At 40.3% G+C, this 27,828-nt stretch overlaps 2 protein-coding genes across 5 annotated transcripts in view; one reads left to right on the top strand and one right to left on the bottom strand.

Annotated features, from left to right (window-relative positions):
- On the bottom strand, nucleotides 1–27,331 carry LOC133657307 (glycine N-acyltransferase-like protein 3). 4 transcript variants are annotated; one of them, XM_062058473.1, is made up of 7 exons: nucleotides 27,299–27,331; nucleotides 19,699–19,845; nucleotides 18,127–18,258; nucleotides 17,925–18,032; nucleotides 15,210–15,324; nucleotides 12,536–12,668; nucleotides 1–1,107 (listed from the first exon to the last, which is right to left on the bottom strand). In XM_062058473.1, the coding sequence occupies exons 3-7, from the start codon at nucleotides 18,199–18,201 to the stop codon at nucleotides 708–710; spliced, it is 831 nt and encodes a 276-aa protein (XP_061914457.1). In that variant the 5' UTR covers nucleotides 18,202–18,258; nucleotides 19,699–19,845; nucleotides 27,299–27,331; the 3' UTR covers nucleotides 1–707. The 4 variants fall into 4 exon arrangements, with proteins under 4 accessions (XP_061914457.1, XP_061914458.1, XP_061914455.1 ...); XM_062058474.1 differs by lacking the exon at nucleotides 27,299–27,331 and adding an exon at nucleotides 26,520–26,612 and having other exon boundaries at nucleotides 17,925–17,981; nucleotides 19,699–19,850; XM_062058471.1 differs by lacking the exon at nucleotides 27,299–27,331 and adding an exon at nucleotides 26,520–26,612 and having other exon boundaries at nucleotides 19,699–19,850.
- Nucleotides 18,574–27,828, top strand: part of LOC133657846 (glycine N-acyltransferase-like protein 3) — a 34,064-nt gene continuing 24,809 nt past the window's right edge. The window contains exon 1 of the mRNA XM_062059629.1: nucleotides 18,574–18,583. The gene's annotated coding sequence lies outside the window, so the exon portion shown is untranslated. The remainder of the gene's footprint in view (nucleotides 18,584–27,828) is intronic.

Raw genomic sequence — 27,828 nt, forward strand, 5'->3', positions numbered from 1 at the left:
TATGCGATCCTCCCCAAGGTTTCTCATAGTCATTCACATCGACGTCCCTTGTGTGGGCTCTGTGCCGAGGATGTCGTTGTGGCTTGTGCAGCCCTTTGAGACTTTTGTGATTTAGGGCTATATAAATAAACATTGATTGATTGATTGATTTGATGTTTCCCTCTTACACACATGTTTATGTGTGCTATGGCTATGATGTTTTTTCCCCTTGGTCTCAGTCTGGACCCCCTCTCCAGGGGCCCAGGCTTAGACTGAATATTTTTTTTCTCACAAGCCCCGCCCCATCCCCAGCGTTTACCTGTTTCTCACCTTTTTTGTAAGGGCCGCGGGAAGTTGGCAGACCCGTCAGCGATCCTGTTCTGTCTCCCTGTAATGTTTGTCTGCTCTTGAATGGGATTGTGCTGAAAAATGTAATTTCTCCTCGGGGATTAATAAAGTATTTCTGATTATGATTTTTGATTATGATTGTTATGAACGTGTCTGTTACTGCATTATTGAGCGTGTATATAAAACATTCTAGGGTTTTGACATTGTTTTGGAGGCTTTGAAGGCTACAACAGTTGCTTCCATTAGCCACATCTTCAAAGCGTTTTTTTATCATCTTTAACGCCCCCCCCCCAAAAAAAATTATGTGTATTTTTGTCTCTCATAGTGATTGTGAATGATAGGCAAAATTCCCCAAAAAGTGCAGTTCCCTTTTAAAAATATCAGACTTTGAACTCAAACAATGATGCTCTGAATGAAGGATCCTCAATAAAGCCCAGACTTTTAAAAAGCTTGTAAGAGACGGCATTGCCCTCCTCTATGTAGCAGAACACTGGGTAGCCGTCAGCAAGGAGTCTGCGGGCCATGGTATGGACCAACACTTTGGCGTAACCCTTCTGTCTGTACTCAGGCTGAGTATACAACATGCCTATTGCCAAGGAGTCATACATCCCCATCCATGATACAGGCCGACCCTGGTAATCAGTGATGCAACATGATGGGAAGTTGCTGATGAGGAATGTGACAATGTTCTTGGTTTGTTCAGTTCCACCCAACTTCCATGTGCAATTTACCAGGTCAGCGTGGGAACAATCGAGAGATGAAATCCTGGATTTCAGCTGACTGTAAAACGAACAAAAATATATAAAAGGTTACTAAAAGTAGCAAGAAAATATGGAGAAGTGAGCACACCCCACACATGTCAACAGCCATGTGTGTATTTACTACACACAGCCAGTATTGTCTTAATAGCTTGCAACGCAAGTGAGTACCAGGATGATTGTGTCTTTCCAACAGTCAAGCATGGTGATGGTGCACGTCATGGTCTGGGACTGCATGAGTGCTGCCAACACTGTGGTTCACTGAGAGACAAAGGGTCGTACGGTATACTGGTATTAGTATAGTACCGCGATGCTAATGAATCATATTCGATACTATACCGCCTTTGGAAAGTACTGGTCCCGCAATCCCCTGCGCCCCCATCGTCGTCACGTCATGTCATTGCTGGTTTACGAGCAGACGATCATGCTCGGTAGCACACAATCATGGAGTACTTCCAAGAAGACACAGTGTGTAGACAGAAAAGGGAGAACGGACGCATTTTGGCTTAAAACCTGACGATAAAAGTGAAGCTATAACACTGAAACGCGCTCAGGAAGAGGTGCTTTAAGACATGGCTAGCTAGCAAGCGGCTAACATCCATCCACCGTCGGCAGTGTTTTAGCTACTTCTAAATCACTAATCCTCGCCTCCATGGTGACAAATAAAGTACGTTTCTTACAAGTATCATCCCTGCAGGACGAGGAATAGCTAAACATGCTTCATTACATACCGTAACTCACTGGCGTCAAAATGTAAACAAACGCCATTGGTGGATCTACACCTGACATCCACTGTAATGATACCAAGTACAATAGCGTATGTAGTCGAAACTACTATGATTATGTCGATATTTTTTTGGCATCACATCTTCTTTTGTTTTTAAAAAATTCATATTATGTTTATAAACTCAGGAAATATGTCCCTGAACACATGAGGACTTTGAATATGACCAATGTATGATCCTATAACTACTTGGTATCGGATTGATACCCAAATTCGTGGTATTATCCAAAACTAATGTAAAGCATCCAAACAACAGAAGAATAAGTAATTATTACATTTTAACAGAAGTGTAGATAGAACATGTTAAAAGAGAAAGTAAGCAGATATTAACAGTAAATGACCAAGTAGATTAATAATTCATTTTCTACCACTTGTCCTTAATAATTTTGACAAAATAATAGAATGGAAAATTACACAATATGTTACTGCATATGTCAGCAGACTAATTAGGAGCCTTTGTTCTCTTACTTACTGCTAAAAGACAAGTTGTCTAGTATGTTCACTATTTTATTTAAGGACAAACTTGCAATAAAGTTAAAGTTTAACCCCAAATTACAACCCTTGATGTTGAGTGCCAAGCAGAGAGGCAATGGATCCCATTTTTATAGTCTTTGGTATGACTAGGCTGGGGTTGGAACTCACGACCTTCCAGTCTCAGGGCGGACACTCTAACCACAAGGCCACTGAGCAGGTGGCCTTGTTTAATGTACCGTATGATTTTTTTGTTAAAATAAAGCCAATAACGCAATTTATTGTGGTCCCCTTTATTTAGAAAAGTGTCGAAATACATTTTGGTACCGATACCGGTACCATAATATTGGTATCGGGACAACACTAGTTCACTGAGAGACACATGAATTCTTATATGTATTGTGACATTTTAAAACATGATAAGGAGCCCAAACATAAGATAACAAGTGCCTCGCTGAGGAATATGAAGGTGAGGGATTGGTCAAGTACATCACCAGACCTGGATCCAATTGAGCACCTGTGGGGCATCCTCAAGTGGAAGGAAGGTGGATGAGTGCAAGTTATCAAACATCCACTAGCTGTCCAAGTCGTCATGGAGGAATAGAAAAGGATTCCAGTAACCATCTGTCATGACCGCTGTGATTTTTTTTTTTTTTTCTTCTATCTGTTTCTCATTGACAACCTGAACACACCTGTTCCTGGTTGCCAATCTGGCTCCTATATATGGCAACCCTGCCCATTGCACATGCATGGATCATTGTTCACCGTGAGTGATTGTCCTTTGTCAGTGCTGCTCACCCTGATATTGCTGTGGCAGTGTGCCACTGTTGGTTACATTAAGGGGAAACCCTGGTCCTGTACTTAATAACTATTTTGCTGGTCAACAAAATCTTTATTTTTCAGAATTTTAAGTTACATTGAATAAAAAATGCTCGTCAGCATGAGGATTGAGTCTGCCGTTTGTCACTCTCCGCTGTCTCGTCCACACAAGGAGTGCGTGCATACATACAAAAGCAGTTAACTGACAATTTACAGTCATGTTGTTGTTATGGCAGAATATACTTTCAATGACAGTTAACGCTAGCAGCTAAACTTTGCCAAAAAGCTAATGCCTGTGCGTGTTTTCAACCTCAAGTGGCTGTCGAAAAGCGTGCTGACTTTCGGAAGTTGAGTTGGGTTGAGTTTGTGTTTATTTGGAACATGTATCATGCAAACAACATGATACATCACAACTTCCAGTTTCTCTATTCAACATGTTCGAAAAAGAGTAGGCAGAAACAGAGTTTATTTATTCCCACCCCTTTTCCTTTACATAGCAGTTGCTAAAACGTTTGTTCACTTCCCGTTCTCAATCTATTCACAATATACTCCATAAGTAATAAGAATAAAAATAAATAAAAAATATTTTGTGAAGTAAGTTATATTTCATATGGTGAGATAAGTAAGTTTATCTCAAAAATGAATGGATGGATGTTTATCATGGTTCTTCTTCTTTGTACTTTGTAAACACTTTAAGTTTGAAGAGTTTCTTGAAGTGGATTATTTTAGTACATTGTTTGATTTCTTTGCTTAATTCATTCCATAATTTAATCCCACATACTGATATACTAAAGGAGTTAAGTGTTGTACGTGCGTACCAATGTTTTAAATTACATTTTTCTCTAAGATTATATTTCTCCTCTTTTGTTGAGAAGAATCACTGTACATTCTTGGGTAGCAGGTTATAGTTTGCTTTGTGCATAATTTTAGCTGTTTGCAAATTCACTATGTCGTGGAATTTCAGTATTTTCGATTCAATAAATAAAGGCTTGGAATGTTCTCTATATCCAAAATTAAGTATTATTCTAATTGATCTTTTTTGTAACACCGTTAATGAATGAAGTGTACTTTTGTAGTTATTTCCCAATATTTCTACACAATAACTCAGATATGGTAACACTAGCGAGCAGTAGAGAATATGAAGTGATTTTTGGTCTGGAACATGTTTTGCTTTATTCATTATTGACGTGTTTCTTGCTACTTTATGTTGTATATTTTTTACATGAGATTTCCAGTTCATTTTATCATCAATCATTTTACCTAGAAATTTGGTTTCATTTACTCTTTCAATTTCTATTCCGTCTATTTGTATTTGTGTTTGACTTTCAGTGTGTCGGCAAAAAAAAGGAAGTGACAGATTATGAAAACACATTTTGGCTCGGGCTGGAAAATAATGTTGTCTGTATCATTATGTTGCATTGCTTTCATGTATTATTTGTCATGACGTTTGATTGCTGACTGCCGCAAATGTCTGGCCCAGTCAGCGCTGTTTTAAAAATCTGGCCCAACTGAGTTTGTAATTGAATAGCCAAGGCCTATTGTAACAACACGACTACACATTTCTTAGAGCATTTAATCGATCACACCTTGACTGTACAGTTTGTGTTCGAAGACGCTTCGCCTCTCATCCAAGTAGGCTTTATCAGTTCATGCTCATAGTCTTAGACTTTGAATAGTCAGATCTAGATAGAAGCTGGGGCCAAACCTCCAATTATTTATCCCCAACACTCCAACTTGGCCGTGCACACCCTCCTTGTGTTGTGTTGTGTTGTGTTTTTAAAATACACTATATTACCAAAAGTATTTGACCACCCATCCAAATGATCAGAATCAGGTGTCCTAATGACTTGGGCCGGCCACAGGTGTATAAATCAAGCACTTTGGCATGGAGACTGTTTCTACAAACATTTGTGAAAGAATGGGCCGCTCTCAGGAGCTCAGTAATTTCCAGCATGGAACTGTCATAGGATGCCACCTGTGAAACAAATCCAGTCGTGAAATTTCCTCGCCCCTAAATATTTCAAAGTCAATTGTCGGCTTTATTATAAGAACATGGAAGAGTTTGGGAACAACAGCAACTCAGCCACGACAGAACTGACAGAGAAGGGGCCAGTGGATGCTGAAGCGCTTAGTGCAAAGAGGTTGCCGACTTTCTGCACAGTCAGTTGCTACAGAGCTCCAAACTTCATGTGACCTTCCAATTAGCCCACGTACAGTACGCAGAGGGCTTCATTGAATGGGTTTCCATGGCCGAGCAGCTGCATCTAAGCCATACATCACCAAGTCCAATGCAAAGTGTGGGATGCAGTGGTGTAAAGCACGTCACCACTGGACTCTAGAGCAGTGAATCACGCTTTTCCATCTGGCAATCTGATGCATGAGTCTGGATTTGGAGGTTGCCAGGAAAACGGCACATTTCGGAGTGCATTGTGCCGAGTGTGAAATTTGGTGGAGGAGGAATTATGGTGCGGAGTTGTTTTTTTCAGGAGTTGGGCTTGGCCCCTTAGTTCCAGTGAAAGGAACTTTGAATGCGCCAGGATACCAAAACATTTTGGGCAATCAATCTTCAGGAAACTGAAGACAAACATTTTCAAGTGCGGCATCTTGCAACGACTGCCGCAAAGCCTGTTTGTCAGGTTAAAAAGGAAGGGAATACAAAGGTGTGCATCAACAACAGACACAGTGAGCATGAAAGGACTGCACTGTCAAAACTTACCAGCATTTAATAGTATTTTACTGTTGTAATCAAAATTTACTGTAACTTTGCAACAAATGACATTAAAGACCAGTACGCTTACATTTCACATGCAGCAGTTACTTTCACAGAAAAAGTATGTTACTGTGAAAGTAGTGCAATTGTTAGCCAGCAATTTGCTTTGAATTTACAAAAAAATGTTTCACAGCGTGCATGACAGGTACACTATATTGCCAAAAGTATTTGGCCACCCAGAATCAGGTGTCCTAATCACTTGGCCCGGCCACAGGTGTGTAAAGTCAAGCACTTAGGCATGGAGATTGTTTCTACAAACATTTGTGAAAGAATGGGCCACTCTCAGGAGCTCACCTCAAATCCAGTCGTGAAATTTCTGATGGACGAGTCCGGGTTTGGAGGTTGCCAGAAGAACGGTACATTTCGGACTGCATTGTGCTGAGTGTGACATTTGGTGGAGGAGGAATTATGGTGTGGGGTTGTTTTTCAGGAGTTGGGCTTGGCCCTTTAGTTCCAGTGAAAGGAACTTTGAATGCTCCAGGACACCAAAACATTTTGGACAATTCCATGCTCCCAACCTTGTGGGAACAGTTTGAAGCGGGCCCCTTCCTCTTCCAACATGGCTGTGTACCAGTGCACACAGCAAGGTCCATAAAGACATGGATGACAGAGTCTGGTGTGGATTACCTTAACTGTCCTGCACAGAGTTCTGACCTGAACCCGATAAAACACCTTTGGGATGAATTAGAACTGAGACTGAGAGCCAGGCCTTCTCGACCAACATCAGTGTGTGACCTCACCAATGCGCTTTTGGAAGAATTGTGGAAAATTCCTATAAGCACACTCCGCAACCTTGTGGACAGCCTTCCCAGAAGAGTTGAAGCTGTAATAGCTGCAAAAGGTGGAACAATATCCTATTGAACCCTATGGGTTAGGAATGGGATAACACTTCAAGTTCATATGTGAGTCAAGGCAGGTGGCCAAAAACCTTTGGCAATATAGTGTACATTCCTGGATAAATGAGAACATCCATAGACATGACTGCAATTTGTCAGTTGCTTCTCTTGGAATGCTTCTGTGTATTTGCACGCGCCTCGGGTGAAACAGCTATGATTGACAGCCTGAATGCTAGATTTATTAATCCTGACAATCAATTTTAATTAAATATTATGAGTATTTTAAAAACAATGAACATTTTGTTTCGAGTAAAGAAGAACAACAGCCTTCCAGCTTGTATATTCTTAGGTTATTTAAATTAAGAGGAGAAAACTATAATTTACAGTAGAGACATAGATTTTTGAAATAGGTAATGTAAGAAACAAATATAAAATACAAATGTATTTCAGTTTTAGGAGTTAAAAGGTGGAACAAGCTCAGTGATGAGTTGAAGACATGTAGTTCTTTGTTAAGGTTTAAGAAAGCCTTGAAAGGTGAAATAAAGGAACATTACAAAATAAAGCAATGATTACTTTCATCCTATTGATTTTTTTAACGTTGATGTTCCAGGCAATCAAATTTTCAGTGAAGGTATAGCATAGGCAAATATAAGCCTTATTTTGAGCCTATTCCTTTTTTGGTCATTCTTTTTCTTTTTGTGTGTGTATGTGTATGATCGTTAATATGTATAATTTGTGCTGTTAAATTGATCACACAAAATGGTTGATTATATGACCGAAATAAACTAATTTCATTTCATTACTGTGTATAATGATAAGACGTCATGTATATAATGATAAGAAATCATGTACTGTATATAATGATAAGAAATCATGTATGTAATAATAAATCATGTGTATTATGGTAAGAAATCATGCATATATTGATAATAAATCATGTAATTGTGAAAATTATAGACATTTAAAATAATGTATTTGTTCTATTCTACCACTAATGATAACCTAAACTAGCTGGTGGTGTTCCTGTTATATTTAAACTTTTTTTTTTTTTAACTTTGAGCAAGTTGCAAACTTTAAGGCACTGCTAACAATTGTGCTCACACTAAATATTCACACTATGGACACAATTTGGTCACTGTGAGATGTACTGAATTGTGTCGCAGGCTTTTAAAAAAATAACTGCTTTGTGTTTTTTTCCCATTTTTATTGCTTTCCATACAGTACAGTACACTGACTACCTAAGTCAGGGGTCGGCAACCCGCGGCTCTAGAGCGCCGCCCTAGTGGCTCTCTGGAGCTTTTTCAAAAATGTATGAAAAATGGAAAAAGACGACGGGAAAAAAATATATTTTTGGTTTTAATATGGTTTCTGGAGGAGGACAAACATGACACAAACTTCCCTAATTGTTAGAAATCACACTGTTTATATTAAACATACTTCACTGATTCGAGTATTTGGCGAGCGCCGTTTTGTCCTACTAATTTTGGCGGTCCTTGAACTCACCGTAGTTTGTTTACATGTATAACTTTCTCCGACTTTCTAGGACGTGTTTTATGCCACTTCTTTTTCGGTCTCATTTTGTCCACCAGACTTTTAACGTTGTGCATTACTGCACAAAGGTGAGTTTTGTTGATGTTATTGACTTGTGTGGAGTGCTAATCAGACATATTTGGTAACTGCATGACTGCACGCTAATCGATGCTAACATGCTATTTAGGCTAGCTATATGTACATATTGCATCATTATGCCTCATCTGTAGGTATATTTGAGGTCATTTAGTTTCCTTTAAGTCCTCTTAATTCAATTTATATCTCATGACACACTATCTGTATGTAATATGGCTTTTAATTTTTTGCGCCTCCAGACAGATTTGTTTTTTGTATTTTTGGTCCAATATGGCTCTTTTAACATTTTGGGTTGCCGACCCCTGACCTAAGTAATATCAAGTTTCTTCTCTACCAATAGTAATGTGTGTCCAAAAGTTTGGACACACCTTCTCATTTCAATGAGTTTTCTTTATTTTAATGACTATTTACTGAAGGCACCAAAACTATGACACCTGTGAAGTGAAAACCATTTCAGGTGACTACCTCTTGAAGCTCATCGAGAGAATGCCAAGAGTGTGCAAAGCAGTAATTGTCATGTCTGTGTTCATGTTTTTGTTTGGCCATGTGCTGTTTTGTTTTTTGGACACTTCCTTAGTTCCTGGTTTCACTTCCTGGTTTTGTTTGTCACCATAGCAACCATTAGTTTCACCTGTTCCACGTTTGGACTCACACACACCTGTCTCACGTTTTCACAGTCATGTCATGCACCTGTTCACAGTTAGTCACGCACCTGTTTTCACTTTTCATGTCACTATATAGGCTTTTCTGTTTCTGTTGTTCGGCCTGGCGACATCACCCATTCATGCCATGTCCACAGTTCCTTGTCACGTTAGTTCTTGTTTCATCTCTTGTCACGTAAGTTTTTGTTTGTTTAATGTTCATAGTTCTCCGCCATTGTGCGCGCCTTTTGTTTTTTCCTAGTGAAGTTTTTTTACCTCCGCTGTGAGCGCCTTTTGTTTGTACCCTTTTGTTTGTACTTTGTAGTTTATAGTTATAATTAAACTATGTCTTTACCTGCACGCCACGTCCGTTCCATTTCTTTTGCACCACGGGAGATCAAACCACGCCAAAGACCGAGTATTGACAGATGTCGCCAGCACGAGAGCTCTCCCGCAAAAAAATGGGACAATTTTGACGACGTAACGTGGGAGGTCCTGCGCGCCATGGAAGCCGAGACACTCCGCCATTCCCCCATGGAGCGCAGGGATCTCATGTGGGGTCCGACCGGCAAACTGGTGCCGATCAGCTCCCTTTGGTCCGAGGATGGCGCTGCGTCACCGCAGTCCCGGAAGCGCCGCTCCCAACGAAGGACGTCAGGGAGGGCTTCCACAAGCATTGGAAAGGACGCATCGTTCCCGCAAGCTCCTCCCCCTCCGGGCGGAAACGAGCTGCAGCCAGCCCGGCTTCCCCAGGACGACGTCACGCCGCTGCCAGTGGGTGACGTCATGGATTTTTTCCCCCTGAACTCTTTTTCTTGTCAGCCACATCCAACCAAAGACTCTAAATCCATGATTAAATATTACCAAGACATGTTTTTAGAAATCAGATCCTGTCAATCACAGTCACCCAATTTTCATGCCCCGCCCCCCAGGACTCATGCCACGCCCAAGTCAGAAATTTTTTTTTCACCCACAAAAGCCCAGGTGGGGGGGAACGAAAGACCTTTTGGACAATTTAGAGGGGAGGATTCTGCCCTCCTCCTGAACCCCCTCCGCCCACCCCAAAAGACGGTTCCAGACCGCGGGGAGCGCGTCTGGGATCCGCTCCTTGAGGGGGGGGCTAGGGCTGGGAATTGTTCAGGTGGGGTGGGTCAGCATCGTCACGCCAAGCCACAGCCTCCAGCACGACCACCACCACCTGTCTTTCGACCTGCCAAGCCACAGCCACCAGCACGACCCCCACCACCAGTCTTTCGTCACGCCAAGCCACAGCCTCCAGCACGACCACCACCACCTGTCTTTCGACCTGCCAAGCCACAGCCACCAGCACGACCTCCACCACCAGTTTTTCGACCATGCCAAGATCTACCTGCTCCACGCCAAGCGCCACCAGTACCTGCTCCACGCCAAGCGCCGCCAGTACCTGCTCCACGCCAAGCGCCACCAGTACCTGCTCCACGCCAAGCGCCGCCAGTACCTGCTCCACGCCAAGCGCCGCCAGTACCTGCTCCACGCCAAGCGCCGCCAGTACCTGCTCCACGCCAAGCGCCGCCAGTACCTGCTCCACGCCAAGCGCCGCCAGTGGCTGCCCCACGACGCCAAGCGCCGCCCGTGGCTGCCCCACGACGCCAAGCGCCGCCCGTGGCTGCCCCACGACGCCAAGCGCCGCCCGTGGCTGCCCCACGCCGCCAAGCGCCGCCCGTGGCTGACCCACGCCAAGACCAAGAACCGCCAAGTGACCAAGAACCGCCAAGTGACCAAGAACCGCCAAGTGACCAAGAACCGCCATGTGACCAAGAACCGCCAAGTGACCAAGAACCGCCAAGTGACCAAGAACCGCCAAGAGACCAAGACCAACCACGCCAAGTCCAAGACCAAGACCAACCACGCCAAGTCCAAGACCAAGTCCAAGACCAAGACCCAGACCCTCGCCAAGACCAAGACCCGCCATGTGACCAAGACCAAGACCCGCCAAGTGACCAAGACCAAGACCCGCCAAGTGACCAAGACCAAGAACCGCCAAGGGACCAAGACCCGCCAAGTGACCAAGACCAAGACCCGCCAAGTGACCAAGACCAAGACCCGCCAAGTGACCAAGACCAAGACCCGCCAAGTGACCAAGACCAAGTCCAAGCACCGCCACGCCAAGACCAACCACGCCAAGTCCAAGACCAAGACCAACCATGCCAAGTCCAGGACCAAGACCAACCATGCCAAGACCAAGACCATGACCCACGCTGCCAAGACCAAGACCGCCAAGACAAAGACCCCCCACGCCAAGCTTCGCCGCCTGACGCACCACGCCAAGCTTCGCTGCCTGCCACGACAACGCGCCAAGCTTCGCTGCCTGCCACGACAACGCGCCCACCTCCTCGTCGGCCAAGGATGTGGCCATTCCATGGGCGTCCGCCACGCCAGGTGCGCCGACCTCCTCGTCTGCCACGAATGTGGCCATTCCCAGGTCGCCCACCTCGTCAGGTTCAGCGGCGGTCTACCCGCCGTCGCCACCTGACTCTGCCCCGGTGGATTCGGGGACACCTGGTCTGGCGACCCACCGCCATGTCCCCCTCCCCCCCTCCCATGACTCTTGATCCTGTTTTTTGTTTTTGGACATCTGGGATCTGTCCGTAAGGGGGGGGTTCTGTCATGTCTGTGTTCATGTTTTTGTTTGGCCATGTGCTGTTTTGTTTTTTGGACACTTCCTTAGTTCCTGGTTTCACTTCCTGGTTTTGTTTGTCACCATAGCAACCATTAGTTTCACCTGTTCCACGTTTGGACTCACACACACCTGTCTCACGTTTTCACAGTCATGTCATGCACCTGTTCACAGTTAGTCACGCACCTGTTTTCACTTTTCATGTCACTATATAGGCTTTTCTGTTTCTGTTGTTCGGCCTGGCGACATCACCCATTCATGCCATGTCCACAGTTCCTTGTCACGTTAGTTCTTGTTTCATCTCTTGTCACGTAAGTTTTTGTTTGTTTAATGTTCATAGTTCTCCGCCATTGTGCGCGCCTTTTGTTTTTTCCTAGTGAAGTTTTTTTACCTCCGCTGTGAGCGCCTTTTGTTTGTACCCTTTTGTTTGTACTTTGTAGTTTATAGTTATAATTAAACTATGTCTTTACCTGCACGCCACGTCCGTTCCATTTCTTTTGCACCACGGGAGATCAAACCACGCCAAAGACCGAGTATTGACAGTAATCAGAGCAAAGGGTGGCCATTTTGCAGAAACTAGAATATAAAACATTTTTTCAGTTATTTCACCTTTTTTTTGTTAAGTACATAACTCCACATGTGTTCATTCATAGTTTTGATGCCTTCAGTGACAATCTACAATGTAAATAGTCATGAAAATAAATAAAACGCATTGAATGAGAAGGTGAGTCCAAACTTACACTAAATAATGATCATGGTTGCTGAAACGTAAGGGGTGGATAAATGTTTCCGTATACACAAAAATGTGCGTATGTAAAGTATGCGTGTGTATAATTGTCATACACACCTGTCAAATGTTGGTGTGACCAGATGACTACTCCCTGGCAAATACAGAAGATGCGTCACAGTCACACATTTGCAGTTGACATTTCTGTTCGATGAAACCTCTTTCAACATGGTGGTATGAGAAACGTCACAACCTGCAAATTAATTGCACAGTCCATTAAAAAATATATTGTCCTCAGGTGTTACATGAGAACAATAAATTCGGAGAACTATCCTGAGGATATATTGGGGAATAACTACCAAAGTACACGTCCATTACTCAAAAAAGGTCAGTTAGAATAATTCACAATGTGTCACGGCCCGGGTGCATGCCACTGCGCACTCTTCAATGAGCCCCGCGGAGCACACCTTGGGACACGGCCACGGCCCCTCTTCTACTGCACGCATCACTCCGGCGGCAGCAAGCAGCTGCAATCTATCATCGATCAGCACACCTGGAGCTGGTGATCAGACCAGCCTTTATAAGGCTGCTCAACCTGCTATCCCGTGGTAGAGCGTAATCTTCTGTTCGCGTACAGTAAGCCACGTCCTGCTCTATATGCTCACTATTGCTCTCTGTGTTTGCTCTCCGTATTCCTCTGCTCCTTGTGCTCACTTGTTCCCGTCGTTTCCCTTGTTCCTGCAGTATCCTCTGTCGCCTTGGAAGGGAGCTGTGCGCCTCACTTCCCTGGATCCCCCTCTGGACTCTGACTGCCTCCCTCGATCCTCGACCCCTCGCTTTGGACACGGACCTCAGGACGCCTGTCTCCAGCCTCGCGGACCTCCCGCTTGGATCACGGATCTATGAGCCTGTCTTGCCCCTTTTCGACATGCCTCTCGCTCAACACTCCTGGTAACACTCATTAATTCCTACACATAGTCTCACACCATACACCCTTGGATTTTTGTCACACTCCATTCCCTTATTTATTAATATTATTGTTTCATTATTATATATACATATATATAATAAATCATAGAGCCAAACTACGCCCCCTGTTGTCTGTGCCGTCTACTCCCCCCAGTACATAACACAATGGTGAATATAGAGAAAACACAACCCTTTTATTGATATAATAAAAATTCACAAATGTAGTACAGTCCCAAACAGCTAAACTCAATTATAGAATCCACAAATTAACCTGCCATCATCTAATTAGTTTTGTTCTACTGACGACATTGGTACCTCAAATTAAGAGTTACTCAGATTAAGAGTGTTTTGAGATAAGAGCTGTCTCTTCGCTAATTGTTCTGCTTTAAGTTGCAAGTAAAAATTAAAGTTTCATTAGTTGGCGTGGCGAATGTCGCAGTGAACCCCTTTAATATCTGCTCATAATATCTGGTCTTACTTGCTAGCATTATCTTATAGCTTGAGATTGACATCACTTTGTTTTCCAAATCATGGGAAGGAAGATAGTAAATGTGAAGGACAGTGATGAAAATACGGAGTGGATGATATTTATTGAATTAAAGAAAGACATTATCAAAAAAAATGTCAGAACAACTTGAGCGTATCGATGCTAGTATTCACCATACTGAGGCAGGATGAGTCTAATGCCAGCCAAGAATGTTAAAATAATCTCTAAATAGCGGACATTTGTCAGTGAAAATATGGAAACGCTGCTGATGGTGTGTTTGATGGAGAAGCAGCTGGAAGGAGATACCACAGAAGTCTGCACTCCAAGGAAAACACTATTATTATTACATTACTTCATAAAACTACTGTAGCTCTTTGTAGTACATTATATTATATTTTCATACGATATTTTTTCTCTAAAAGTTTGTATTTCTTTTTAAAAAATCCTGTTTTTACATGGTAAAACTGTGCAGTTTTGGGGGGTCAAGCACCAATTGTATTTAAATTAATTGAAATGGGAGACGTTAATCTGTGTGCAGAGAGAACCCACGCAGTCATGGGGAAAACAAACAGCAAGACCCAGAGCCCGAGAACCACACCAAGGATTTTTTGCTGTGAGGCACGAGCAATATCCACTGTTCCACCGTGCTGCCAAGTTACAGTAATTATTATTATTATCATTATTATTATCAATTGGACAACTTTACCTATGGCCTATGCAAATTTTGCCCATACATGTTTTTTGTACTCCAGCTTCCTCCCAAAACCATCAAAAATATGAATAGGTTTATTTGAGACTAAATGTTTTGTACCACAGGTGTGATTGTGTGTGGTAATGGTTGTTTGTCCGCCCTGAGGTCGGTAGGTCGTGAGTTCAAACCCCGGCCGGGGAAAAGAGAGTCATACCAAAGACTATAAAAATGGGACCCATTACCTCCCTGCTTGGCACTCAGCATCAAGGGTTGGAATTGGGGGTTAAATCACCAAAACGACTCCCGAGCGTGGCCACCGCTGCTGCTCACTGCTCCCCTTACCTCCCAGGGGGTGGAACAAGGGGATGGGTCAAATGCAGAGGGTAATTTCACCACACTTAGTGTGTGTGTGACTATCAATGGTACTTTAACTTTAATCAGAGTGTGACCCTGGTGAGGACAAGCGGTATAGAAAACGAATGGTTGGTTGAAGGGAAGGGAGGCAAGTGAGAACGTGAGCAAGATAGCAAGACCTGACAAGTGCTCATCAAAAATAAATGCTCCCTCAGGGGTATGATACGCCCTCCATGTTTCAAGGGAATCATAAAGTATAACAGATGTTATTTCCTTCAGTGTTGTGAAATTACCTCCAAGACGAAAGCAAGAACTCCAGTCGAATGGATCCTCCTCTGACAGCATTTTCTTCAAACTCCGCTCATCCGTGCTGAAGAGCGACACCTTTCTTGTGAAGTCTCGCTTTTTCTGAGAATCACCGAAGTAAGATGGTTTGACAAAAACAGACTATCTTTGAATCTCAGTAAAACTAAGATAATGCTATTTGGTACCAGTAGAAGGGAAAGTCAAACACACTTTCAAATAGACAAAGTAGATATTGAAAGGGTAAAAGAAAACACATTTTTGGGTGTAACAATATATGATAAAATGAACTGGAAATGTCATATAAAAATATACAACATAAAGTAGCAAGAAACACGTCAATAATGAATAAAGCAAAACATGTTCTAGATCAAAAATCATATTCTTTACTGCTCACTGGTGTTACCATAAATAAAGTTGATTTGATTTGATATCTGAGTTATTGTGTAGAAATATGGGGAAACAACTAGGGATGTCCGATAATGGCTTTTTTGCCGATATCCGATATTGTCCAACTCTTAATTACCGATACCGATATCAACCGATACCGATATATACAGTCGTGGAATTAACACATTATTATGCCTAATTTGGACAACCAGGTATGGTGAAGATAAGGTCCTTTTAAAAAAAATTAATTAAATAAAATAAGATATATAAATTAAAAACATTTTCTTGAATTAAAAAAAAAGTAAAACAATATAAAAACAGTTACATAGAAACTAGTAATTAATGAAAATGAGTAAATTAACTGTTAAAGGTTAGTACTATTAGTGGACCAGCAGCATGCACAATCATGTGTGCTTACGGACTGTATCCCTTGCAGACTGTATAGATCTATATTGATATATATAATGTCAGGCTTGGGCGAATGAAGGGACTCAGATGCAGAGATGGGAGGTTCTAAATAAGGCTTTTATTTTGAAAATAACTCTTAACCTCCAGAGCAGAAAATTTACAATCACTATGAGGTACTACTGTGATATAAAAAAAAACGTTTCCAAAAAGGGAAAGAACCAAAAATCACTCCAACGGAGGAATTGACAAAAATAAGACAAATATAACTAGCAACGGATCTGCTATAAAAAACTTTAACAAAAAGCTCTCCAACAGGAGGAAGAAAATAAGGACTATCAAAACTTACTACACACAATATTATTCTAACAATTATATAAACAAAAATCACTCAAACTTTGAGGAAGGAAATGTTAAGGAAAAATCATAACTCACCACTGCGGTTGAAAAAGGTTAAATAACAAAGGTCGCTCTGAGGGAGGAAAAAGTTAACTCAAAATTACAGCTAGAAAAACACTGGATAAACGGACGTGGTCGTGGGACGAGGCAAGACAAGAACATGAACTTGGACGCAAGACAGGCACGAAAGATCGAGACAATCTGGCACAGAACAAGGGGAGGGATGGGCTTATATGGAACATGAGGGTAATGGGAAACAGGTGGAAACAATCAAGGGTCAGGGATGACGTCAGACTGGTGACACAAGAGGAAGGGCCCGTGATCTGAAACAAGAGGAGTTGCTTTTCAAAATAATACATGCAAATCACAAGACAGAAAAAACCAAGACAAGACTCTCCTCACCGCGGTGTGACATAATGTAGGAACCAGAAATATTAATAACAGAAAGAAACAACCCTTTTGTGTGAATGAGTGTGAATGAGTGTAAATGGGGGAGGGAGGTTTTTTGGGTTGGTGCACTAATTGTAAGTGTATCTTGTGTTTTTTTATGTTGATTTAATTAAAAAACAAAACAAAACAAAACAAAAACGATACCAATAAAAAAAAACATGATACCGATAATTTCCGATATTACATTTTAAAGCATTTATCGGCATCTCTAGAAACAACTACAAATGTGCGATTCATTCACTTAATAATAATAATAATGGATTAGATTTTATATCGCGCTTTCCTATTATAGATACTCAAAGCGCTCACACAGCTTACAGAGTTACGGTCTTACAACAAAGATCAATTAGAATAATGCATAATGTTGGATATAGAGAACATACAAACCCTTTATTTATTCAATCACAATTATGGAAACGATTTGGTGCATTTGCAAACAGCTAAAATTATGTACAAAGCAAACTATAACCTGCTACCTAAGAATATACAACATTTTTTCTCAACAAAAGAGGATAAATAAAACCTTAGAGGAAAATGTATTCAAAACATTTGTATGCTTGTACAACACTTAAAACCTTTAGTATATCAGTATGTGGAATTAAATTATGTAATGGATTAACCAAAGAAATCAAACAAAGCACCAATATGATTCAGTTTAAGAGACGGTTCAAACTACAAGTGTTCACAAAGTACACAGAACAAGAATTATGATGAAGATTTTGAACTCTTTTTTTTTTTTTATTGAGACAAAGATTATTTATGTATTTAATATTTGTTTACTTACTATGGTATATTATTTATTTATTATTTATTTGTTCCATGTTCTGTTACAGAGAACAAGGAAATAGGACAACATTGCTATGGTATGAAAAGAGGTAGGATTAAATACGCTCTGCTTCTTCCTACTCCTTTTCGGATGTGCTGTAATGAAACAACTGGAAATATGTGATGCATTACATTGTATTGTATGCATGTTCAAAATAAACTGAAACTGAACTGAACTGAACTGAAGTGAGGTGGGGTGCTAACTCCAGAGGGTACCTAATTGTATGCAAACTCACCTCTGGATCAGTTCGGCAAATGATGACTTTAAAATCAGGCCATGTATCAACGATGAACTGTACGGAATTTGTTTTGTTCCTGTTAAAGGCAAATACTATTCCAAAGATCTACAAAGACAGTGAAAGAGTGGCAGTGGTTTACCAACAAAACAATTAATGCATTAGAAAAAACAAAAACGTTGAAATGCCTGCATGTCTATACCTGAAAACACTTGGGTAAGTATTTTAGCAGTTTTCCTTCCGCAATCAGCATCTCATCTTTTAGCAGGACCTTCATTCTTGGGGACCAATGAGTGGTCAATGGTGCAGTGTGTCCTGCCTTAACCTTGAATTCCTGAGTTAAAGAGTTAATTGCATTCAATCATCAACATGGACAATAAGTCCCCCCCAGCCCCATATGTGCCATGGAACATTTTAAGTGTCGATTGATAAAAGGGAGTTGAGTCCTCTATACCGCGGTACATTTCACAGTATAAGAATGTGATTGCAACAGGTGTGCATTTTGTCCGTGGTGGTGGTGGTGGGGGCTGATGTGTTTTTTTTTTTTGGTTTGTTCAGAATTGCGGAAGGCGCCCCAAGAAACCTGCCACCTGATTTCAGACATTATGCAGTCCTTCTAGGAGTTTGGAGGCTTTTTTAGTGAATATGTTATCAGAGTGGTAAGTGTTTCATGTAAAAAGCACAAGATTGCTACAGAAATGGGAGAAGAAAATACTGTATTGATGTTTTACTCGTTTTATACCGCAAATACTTAAAAGTGCACAATAGAGTAAAAGCACATACTCGGAGCTCATTGTCAAATTACTGTACCGTTTTAATTAACCATAACTAATAATAGTAAGAAATGTAATATAGAAAGTATATATTTTGTGGAAAGAAACACCACCAAAGGCATCCATATCGTCCAGAAATTTAACATGAAACATGCCTTTACGCTCGAAAAGTGTTTCGCCATCCTAAACATTAATTTATGTTCCAACATATTCACCCCTACAAGTTAAGAACATTTTTGAACTGTTGAAAGTGATCTATAGTAGTAATTTGTGTTGGTAAATGAGAGACAATAAGAGATTATCATCAGACTTAAACATTTTTAACATTTAAATGCTGTCTCCTTGCTAGGTCAGCATTGCAAATGAAACTCTGTTCATCTGTTATTTGCCTTACCCTAGATTTAAAAAGGTTAAAGAAATATACAAATACATATATCACATTACCCAGCAGGCTTAGCGCTGTAGACGGGAACAGGAAGAGGGTCTGAGCTACGCGGGAGGACGACAATTGTGGCGTTTGAGCAATGAATAGTTAATATATTGATACATGTTGTTGTTCCAGCTTTGTGTACACAATAAATAAACATCATTTTTGATAAGATAGTTAAAGTTCGGGTTTGAGCGCCGTTCAGAGACAAATTTGATTGAGCAAAATTGGACAATTGCAGAAAGTTGCAATTCCGTGTATGCTTCCCGGGGAGTGCTTGAATTCGCGTGAATTCATCTAAAACCGCTTCATAAAGTGAAGTTAAGTCAAATGTATATGTTATTTTGTAAATAAAACTCAAAAAGCTCACCACTCATTTTTTTAATTTTTTTTTTTAAATAGCTCCAATTTGGAGACCGCTAAATCAACAATCCTCATCTTTATTTCCAAAACAAACTGAAAACAAAAAGTGAGAACAGAAAAATGAATGAACAAAGTCAAAATGCATTTATTCCAGCCAGAATTGACCAGACAATTAAAGTCAGTAACAAAAAAAATATATAATATGGCATACCTTCTACACCAGAGCGGAACGGAAGACGCTTTTTATCAACCTAATGACTCAGTTTGTTGTCTTCTTCTTCCACCACTTTGCAGTGAAGGCAGTACAATAATTATGCATGTCTTGACAACACCCATTCATATTCTCCGGTGTCCAAACCTAACCTTTTAAAACAGAAAATAATGAAGAAAAGATTCAATCATAATTCCTGATTCAAGATGTAAAGTTTACTTCATTAAAACATAGAATTAATAACTTTAGACCATAACATTTCATAAAATGAAATCTGACAGATTACAGAGACACAGCTCCCATTTATTTTGTTGTTTTACTACAGGAAAAACTGTCTGAAGGTTGATAAACGCATCACTCATGCGCTGCCGTTTTCCCATAGGCATTTTTGTTTTTAAAACTTATATGTTTTAAAAACAAACTTATAAGCAAGCATGGCCAGATTGTCAGTGTACATTCCCACGGAGGCATGTTCCTTTCGATCATTCATTTTTATGACCGTTGATGGTTTTAAATTCCAGATACCACACCCAGTCTTCACAGACTAGAGATGATACATTTCCTTTCTCTAATACTTTCTGCCTTCTGTTGTGGGATTCTACGGACTAGGTTGAATTCAACCGTCAACAATTTGCCAATATTATGGGTATGGATTAGTTTATTTCAAACATACTATTTGGTACGTCCCATATTTCCTGTTTCTCATTAAAACAATCCAGAAAAGAAGTTGGGAGATATAGATGTCATTCATTCCCACTCCTTATGATTTCATAGCGACTTTAAACACATTTGTTCCCTTCTTGGTCTCAGTTTGTAACTCAAATAAGTAAACAAACAATGTTTTAATCAACAAATGTACAGTACATGTTGTAGCTGTTGCCCTGTTGTAAATATAACTAAAATGTGTGCTATATCCAGCTGAGAACCGCAGCGTCCTTTAAACTGATGCAAAAATGTCTGTAGGAATTGGGTGGACGTTTTCAGGGGTATATTACAAAAAAACATATACTTACATACATGTATGTGTGTGTGTGTGTGTGTGTGTATATATGTATATATATATATATATATATATATATATATATATATATATATACATATATATACACACATCCTTTTTTCATGACTATTTACATTGTAGATTGTCACTGAAAGCATCAAAACTAGGAATGAACATATGTGGAGTAATGTATGTGTATGTATGTGTTGTTTCTCAGGGGCATATAACAAAAAAAACTTATACATACGTACATATATATGTGTGTATATATATATATATATATATATATATATATATATATATATATATATATATATATATATATATATATATATATATATATATACACACACACAGTACAGGCAAAAGGTTTGGACACACCTTCTCATTCAATGCGTTTTCTTTATTTTCATGACTATTTACATTGTAGATTGTCACTGAAGGCATCAAAACTATGAATGAACACATGTGGAGTTATGTACTTAACAAAAAAGGTGAATTAACTGAAAACATGTTTTATATTCTAGTTTCTTCAAAATAGCCACCCTTTGCTCTGATTACTGCTTTGCATACTCTTGGCATTCTCTCGATGAGCTTCAAGCACACCTGTGAAGTGAAAACCATTTCAGGTGACTACCTCTTGAAGCTCATCGAGAGAATGCCAAGAGTATGCAAAAAAGTAATCAGAGCAAAGGGTGGCTATTTTGAAGAAACTAGAATTGTTTTCAGTTATTTCACATTTTTTGTTAAGTACATAACTCCACATGTGTTCATTCATAGTTTTGATGCCTTCAGTGACATCTACAATGTAAATAGTCATGGAAATAAAGAAAACCAATTGAATGAGAAGGTGTGTGACCAGAAAACACCAGGACTGGTTCGATGAAAACGACATCGAAATACAACAGTTGATTGATGCCAAAAGGAAAGCCTTTTGTTCTTGGCAGAGCGACATCAACTGCATGGACAAAAGGCAGGCTCACGCCAAGGCAAAGGCACTTGTCCAGAGCAGAGTGAGAGAGCTGAAAAACCAATGGTGGATGGAAAAGGCTCTGGAAATCCAGAAACTTGCTGACTCTGGTGACACCAGGGGTTTCTTCAATGCTACCAAGGCTGTTTATGAGCCCAGCTATCGAGGGCTAAACCCCCTCCGCTCTAAAGATGGACAAACCCTGCTCAAGGACGATGTAGGTATCAGTTCCAGATGGCGTGAACACTTCCAAGAGCTCCTGAATCGGAACTCCACAGTGGAGATGGAAACCATCAACCAGATTCCTCAGCGACCCTTCATGGAGCATTTGGGTGATCCTCCCACCGAAAATGAGGTCCAGGATGCCATCAGGAAACTGGGTAACAACAAGGCTTCCGGACCAGATGGGATACCAGCAGAAATAATAAAGCAAGGCGGACCAAAACTCCTTTTCCACATCCACAGCCACATTGGTAAAATATGGGATAAGGAGGAAATCCCAGCCAAACTCAGGGACGCCCTGATTGTCACCATCTTCAAGAAGGGAGATAAGGCGGACTGTGGCAACTACAGAGGCGTCTCCCTCCTGTCCACAACAGGAAAAATACTGGCCCGTATTTTGGCCAACCGGTCATTGCCGCTGTCAGAAGAGATCCTCCCGGAGTTGCAGTGTAGCTTTCGTCAAGCTAGGGGAACGTCGGACATGATTTTTGCAGCTCGTCAACTGCAAGAGAAATGTCGAGAACAACACCTGCCACTATACATGGCATTCATTAACCTAACAAAGGCCTTTGATTCTGTGAACAGAAGATCAGATGCCCAGACAAGTATCTGAAGATCTTGCGTCTGTTGCACGATGACATCACCGCAACGGTAGTCAGTCTACCCCGGGGGAAGCTGTGGCTACGAAAGTAGCTTACCACCACCAGGTGAGAATGAATGATGGGTTCTCACTTCTCAGTGAAGCGCTTTGAGTATCTAGAAAAGCGCTATACATATCTAATCCATTATTATTCTTATTATTGTTGGAAATAGTGGCTCTGAAACGGCTCCCTTCAAAGTTGACACTGGTGTCAAACAGGGCTGCATCATCGCACCAACCCTGTTTGCCATCTTCATCTCAGCCATACTTCACTTCACCAGTCAAAACCTACTTGAGAAAGTCCAGTTCATATACAGGACAGACGGCGGGCTCTTCAACCTGAATAGGTTCAGGGCAAAAAGCAAGGTGCTTACATCCTCCATTACAGAGCTCCAGTTCGCAGATGACAATGCTCTAGTTGCTCATTCTGAGCTGGACCTCCAGAACATCTTGGATGCTTTTGCCAGAGTGTACCGACCTCTGGGACTTGACATCAACATAAAGAAGACTCAGATCCTGTACCAACCAGCCCCTGACACACCCTCCCAACCCCCATAATTCATGTGGACAACAACATCTTGGAAAACGTGGAGCATTTCGCCTATCTTGGCAGTCTTCTTTCAACAAGAGCTGTCATCGATGCCGAGATCCACCATATGTTGTGCCAGCGCAGCTTTTGCTAGGCTCAGGAAAAACGTTTTTGAGAATCGGGTCATCCAGACCAACATCAGGCTTCTTGTCTATCAATCAATCAATCAGCTTTATTGTCCATTCTTACATGTACAAGACACATAAGAACTGAAATTACATTTTCGGCACAATCCCGCTAAGAGCAGACATACGTTACAGGGAGACAAGACGGGACCGCCAACGGATCAGCCTCACTTAGGCGCTCCTCAAAAAGGTGGGAAAAAGGTGACATTGGGGGGAGGGTGGAAGTAAAAAAAATATCAGTCTGAGGCTGTAGTTCTGTACACTCTGCTCTACGGGGCTGATAGCTGGACCACCTACAGCAGACATCTGAATGCTCTGGAGCAGTACCACCAGCAGTGTCTCCACAAGATCCTCAGGATCAGCTGGGAAGATAGGCAAACCAACATTAGCGTTGTGAAGGAGGTTAACATGCCCAGTATCACTACAACTGTCATTCGGCACCAGCTGCGATGGACAGGCCATGTAATACGCATGCCAGACAGTCGCCTTCCAAAACAGACGGAAGGACAACGCACCCAAGAAGAAGCGGTATAAAGATAACCTCAAAACCCACCTGAGGAAATGCCGCATCAACCTTAACACCTGGGAGGAGGCTGCCCACCAGAGGGATTTGTGGAGCAGGATGGTCCATGAAGGCACAGCACGTTTAGAAAAGGACCTCCACCGTGCCGCGGAAACCAAGAAGCAACAAAGAAAGGAGAGATCCACTATGAGTTTTAAGATGGGACAACCACATACATATGCCCCCACTGCAATAGAGTCTGTGGATCACGGATTGGCCTCTGCAGCCACCTGAGGACCCACAGATGACCAGACCCACCAACAGGAGGACAATCATACTCGCTCCGAGTGATCGCTGATGATGATGACATAAATAATTACACACACACATATATACATATATATATATATATATATATATATATATATATATATATATATATATATATATATATATATATATATATATATATATATGTATGTATACTGTATATATATATATATATATATATATATATATATATATATATATATATATATATATATATATATATATATATATATATATATATGTATACTGTATATATATATATATATATATATGTATATATATATATATATATATATATATATGTATATATATATATGTTTGTGTATATATATATATATATATATATATATATATATATATATATGTATATATATATATATATATATGTATGTATATATATATATATATATATATATATATATATATATATATATATATATATATATATATATATATATATATATATATATATATATATATATATATATATATTAGGGGTGTGGGAAAAAATCGATTCGAATTCGTATCGTGATTCTCATGTTGTGCGATTCAGAATCGATTCTCATTTTTAAAAATCGATTTATTTTTTCTTTTTTTATTATTATTTTTTTCCATTTTTTTAATTTTATTTTTTTATTTTTTTTAATTAATCAATCCAACAAAACAATACACAGCAATACCATAACAATGCAATCCAATTCCAAAACCAAACCCGACCCAGCAACACTCAGAACTGCAATAAAAAGAGCAATTGAGAGGAGACACCAACACGACACAGAACAATCCAAAAGTAGTGAAACAAAAATGAATATTATCAACAGCATCAATATTAGTTACAATTTCAACATAGCAGTAATTAAAAATCCCTCATTGACATTATCATTAGACATTTATAAAAAAAGAAAAAAAAGAACAATAGTGTCACAGTGGCTTACACTTGCATGGCATCTCATAAGCTTGACAACACACTGTGTCCAATATTTTCACAAAGATAAAATAAGTCATATTTTTGGTTCATTTAATAGTTAAAACAAATTTACATTATTGCAATCAGTTGATAAAACATTGTCCTTTACAATTATAAAAGCTTTTTACAAAAATCTACTACTCTGCTTGCATGTCAGCAGACTGGGGTAGATCCTGCTGAAATCCTATGTATTGAATGAATAGAGAATCGTTTTGAATCGGGAAAATTATCGTTTTTGAATCGAGAATCGCGTTGAATCGAAAAAAATCGATATTGAATCGAATCGTGGGACACCCAAAGATACACACATATACACACACATGATATTTTAGATTTTTTAGATTAATAAGTATATTTTTTGGGGTATTTCATCGTTATGAATATAACTGAATAATAAGCTAAATTACAAGTGAAATATCAATCAATCAATCAATGTTTATTTATATAGCCCTAAATCACAAGTGTCTCAAAGGGCTGCAAATAGCCTTTCAACAAGGGCTAAATCTCACATTTTAGCATCAATCGATCATCAATCAAAGTTTACCTATATAGCCCTAAATCACGAGTGTCTCAAAGGGCTGCACAAGCCACAACGACATCCTTGGCTCAGATCCCACATCAGGGCAAGAAAAAACTCAACCCAATGGAATGACAATGAGAAACCTTGGAGGGGACCATGTGAGAGTCCAGTCCATAGTGGATCTAACATAATAGTGTGAGAGTCCAGTCCATAGTGGGGCCAGCAGGAGACCATCTTGAGTGGAGACAGGTCAGCAGCGCAGTCCCCAACTGATGCACAGATGAGTGGTCCACCACGGGTCCCGACTTTGAACAGCGAGCACCGAATCTGTGGTCACCGAATCTGCTCTGCACCCTCTCCTTCGTGGAGAGGGGGGCAGAGCAGATAAGAAACGACAGATCAACTGGTCTAAAAGGGGGGTCTATTTAATGGCTAGAGTATACAATTGAGTTTCAAGATGGGACTTAAATGCTTCTACTGAGGTAGCATCTCTAACTGTTACCGGGAGGGCATTCCAGAGTACTGGAGCCCAAATAGAAAACGCTCTATAGCCCGGAGACTTTTTTTGGGCTCTGGGAATCACTAATAAGCTGGAATTCTTCTTGCTGGGACATATGGTACAATACAATCAGCCAGATAGGATGGAGCTAGACTGTGTAGTATTTTATACGTAAGTAGTAAAACCTTAAAGTCACATCTCTAGTGCACAGGAAGCTAGTGCAAGTGAGCCAGTATAAGCGTAATATGATCAAACTTTCTTGTTCTTGTCAAAAGTCTAGCAGCCGCCATTTGTACCAACTGTAATCTTTTAATGCTAGACATAGGGCGACCCGAAATGAATACATTACAGTAATCGAGACGAGACGTAACGAACGCATGAATAATGATCTCAGCGTCGCTAGTGGACAAAATGGAACAAATTTTAGCTATATTACTATTAGTACTGTAACACTTACTGTATAGATCAGCTATTCTGGAACCTGTGACTTGGAGTTTTCCATTTAAGGGTAAATCAACTCAGACTTCTAAGTTTGGACTGAGTTTGATGAAACTCCTACCTGGAAAACCCCTCTGGACTAGACACAAGAAGAAGGAACGAACTGATTGGAGGAAACTAAGGGAAAGGCAGGGCTCAGGTGCAACTCAGGACACAAACATAGCCAGGATAACCAGAAACAGATCATGACAAGTCAGGTCTGTCTGGTTTCTGATACGCGTCTCCCGAATGTTACATTTATTTATACACCTTGCCTTGCTTAACCGGTTAGAAAAAACAACATACTCTCGTGTGTGCCATGCTAGATGACATCTATAATTTTAACTCCACCATTAGTTAAATACAATGTTTCTCATCCTTTACCGAGCCAAGTAGAGGGGTGCTGCTCCCTATACGTAGATCATGTGCAGTGTGTAGGGCCCCAAAATAATTTCAGGTGAATAAGCACATACAAAATATCAATTAATGAATGACAAGAGCACTGCAAACAGATTGCTAGACTCCCGTCCTTACCGGGACATTCATAAGAGTCCCCTGTGCTGTGTTGGTGCTAGGCTTATAAAGATAATTACTGTCAGGTAGTTATGTAGTTGTATCTTTTAATTATGTAAAAAGTTGTGATTTTGTATTCTAAAAAATAATTATTGAACATTTTCAAAGAATTTGTTTTAGTACAAAATATGCATCAAATTAACCCACAGCAACAATGTTTTGAATAGGAAGAAAACAGTCACTTACATGGGATGCCGACTAATTGATGTTTCTTCCTTGAGTCATATAGTGCCAACTGTCAAGTTGGTTGCGTGTGGATTTTCAAAGTTGACCAAAGCTGGGGGTAGGAGGCGAAGTGTGAGCAAGGCAATGTGACACAACGCCAGAAAAATAAATCTCTTTCACAATAACAACTTCTCTACTGCTTTGTTATGCAGGTCACAGCATGCAAATGGAATTCTGTTGGTGGTTTTTGGATATTTCTTGAGCAATTAATAGGCAATATAGGTCGATCCCCATTTGCCGCATTTTTAGCCACAATTTGATAGTGTTCTTTAATGTTTAGAATGCCTAAAAAAAAAAAGCATGCATGTTCTTGGGTCACATAAGGAATGTGTATGACGAGTAAAATTCCAAAAAACAGTTCCCCTTTAACTCGCTGTATCAACAAAAATGTAGGTAAGTAGGTAAACAGAGGTAGAAATCTTTGGGCACCTCACAATTTTATCCGATTCTGATTTTTGGGGTGATGATTCAATTCAGAATTAATTCTTCAT

This window comes from Entelurus aequoreus, linkage group LG09, assembly GCF_033978785.1.
Source record: "Entelurus aequoreus isolate RoL-2023_Sb linkage group LG09, RoL_Eaeq_v1.1, whole genome shotgun sequence".
NCBI lineage: Eukaryota > Metazoa > Chordata > Actinopteri > Syngnathiformes > Syngnathidae > Entelurus > Entelurus aequoreus.

Coding starts and splice junctions, on each gene's coding strand:
- LOC133657307 (XM_062058473.1), bottom strand. CDS start 18,201: ATGAAGGTCCTGCTAAAAGATGAGATGCTGATTGCGGAAGGAAAACTG. Junction 18,033..18,126: donor ACTTACCCAAGTGTTTTCAG/GTATAGACATGC, acceptor CTGTCTTTGTAG/ATCTTTGGAATAGTATTTGC. Junction 1,108..12,535: donor GTCACACCAACATTTGACAG/GTGTGTATGACA, acceptor TTCGTTTTACAG/TCAGCTGAAATCCAGGATTT.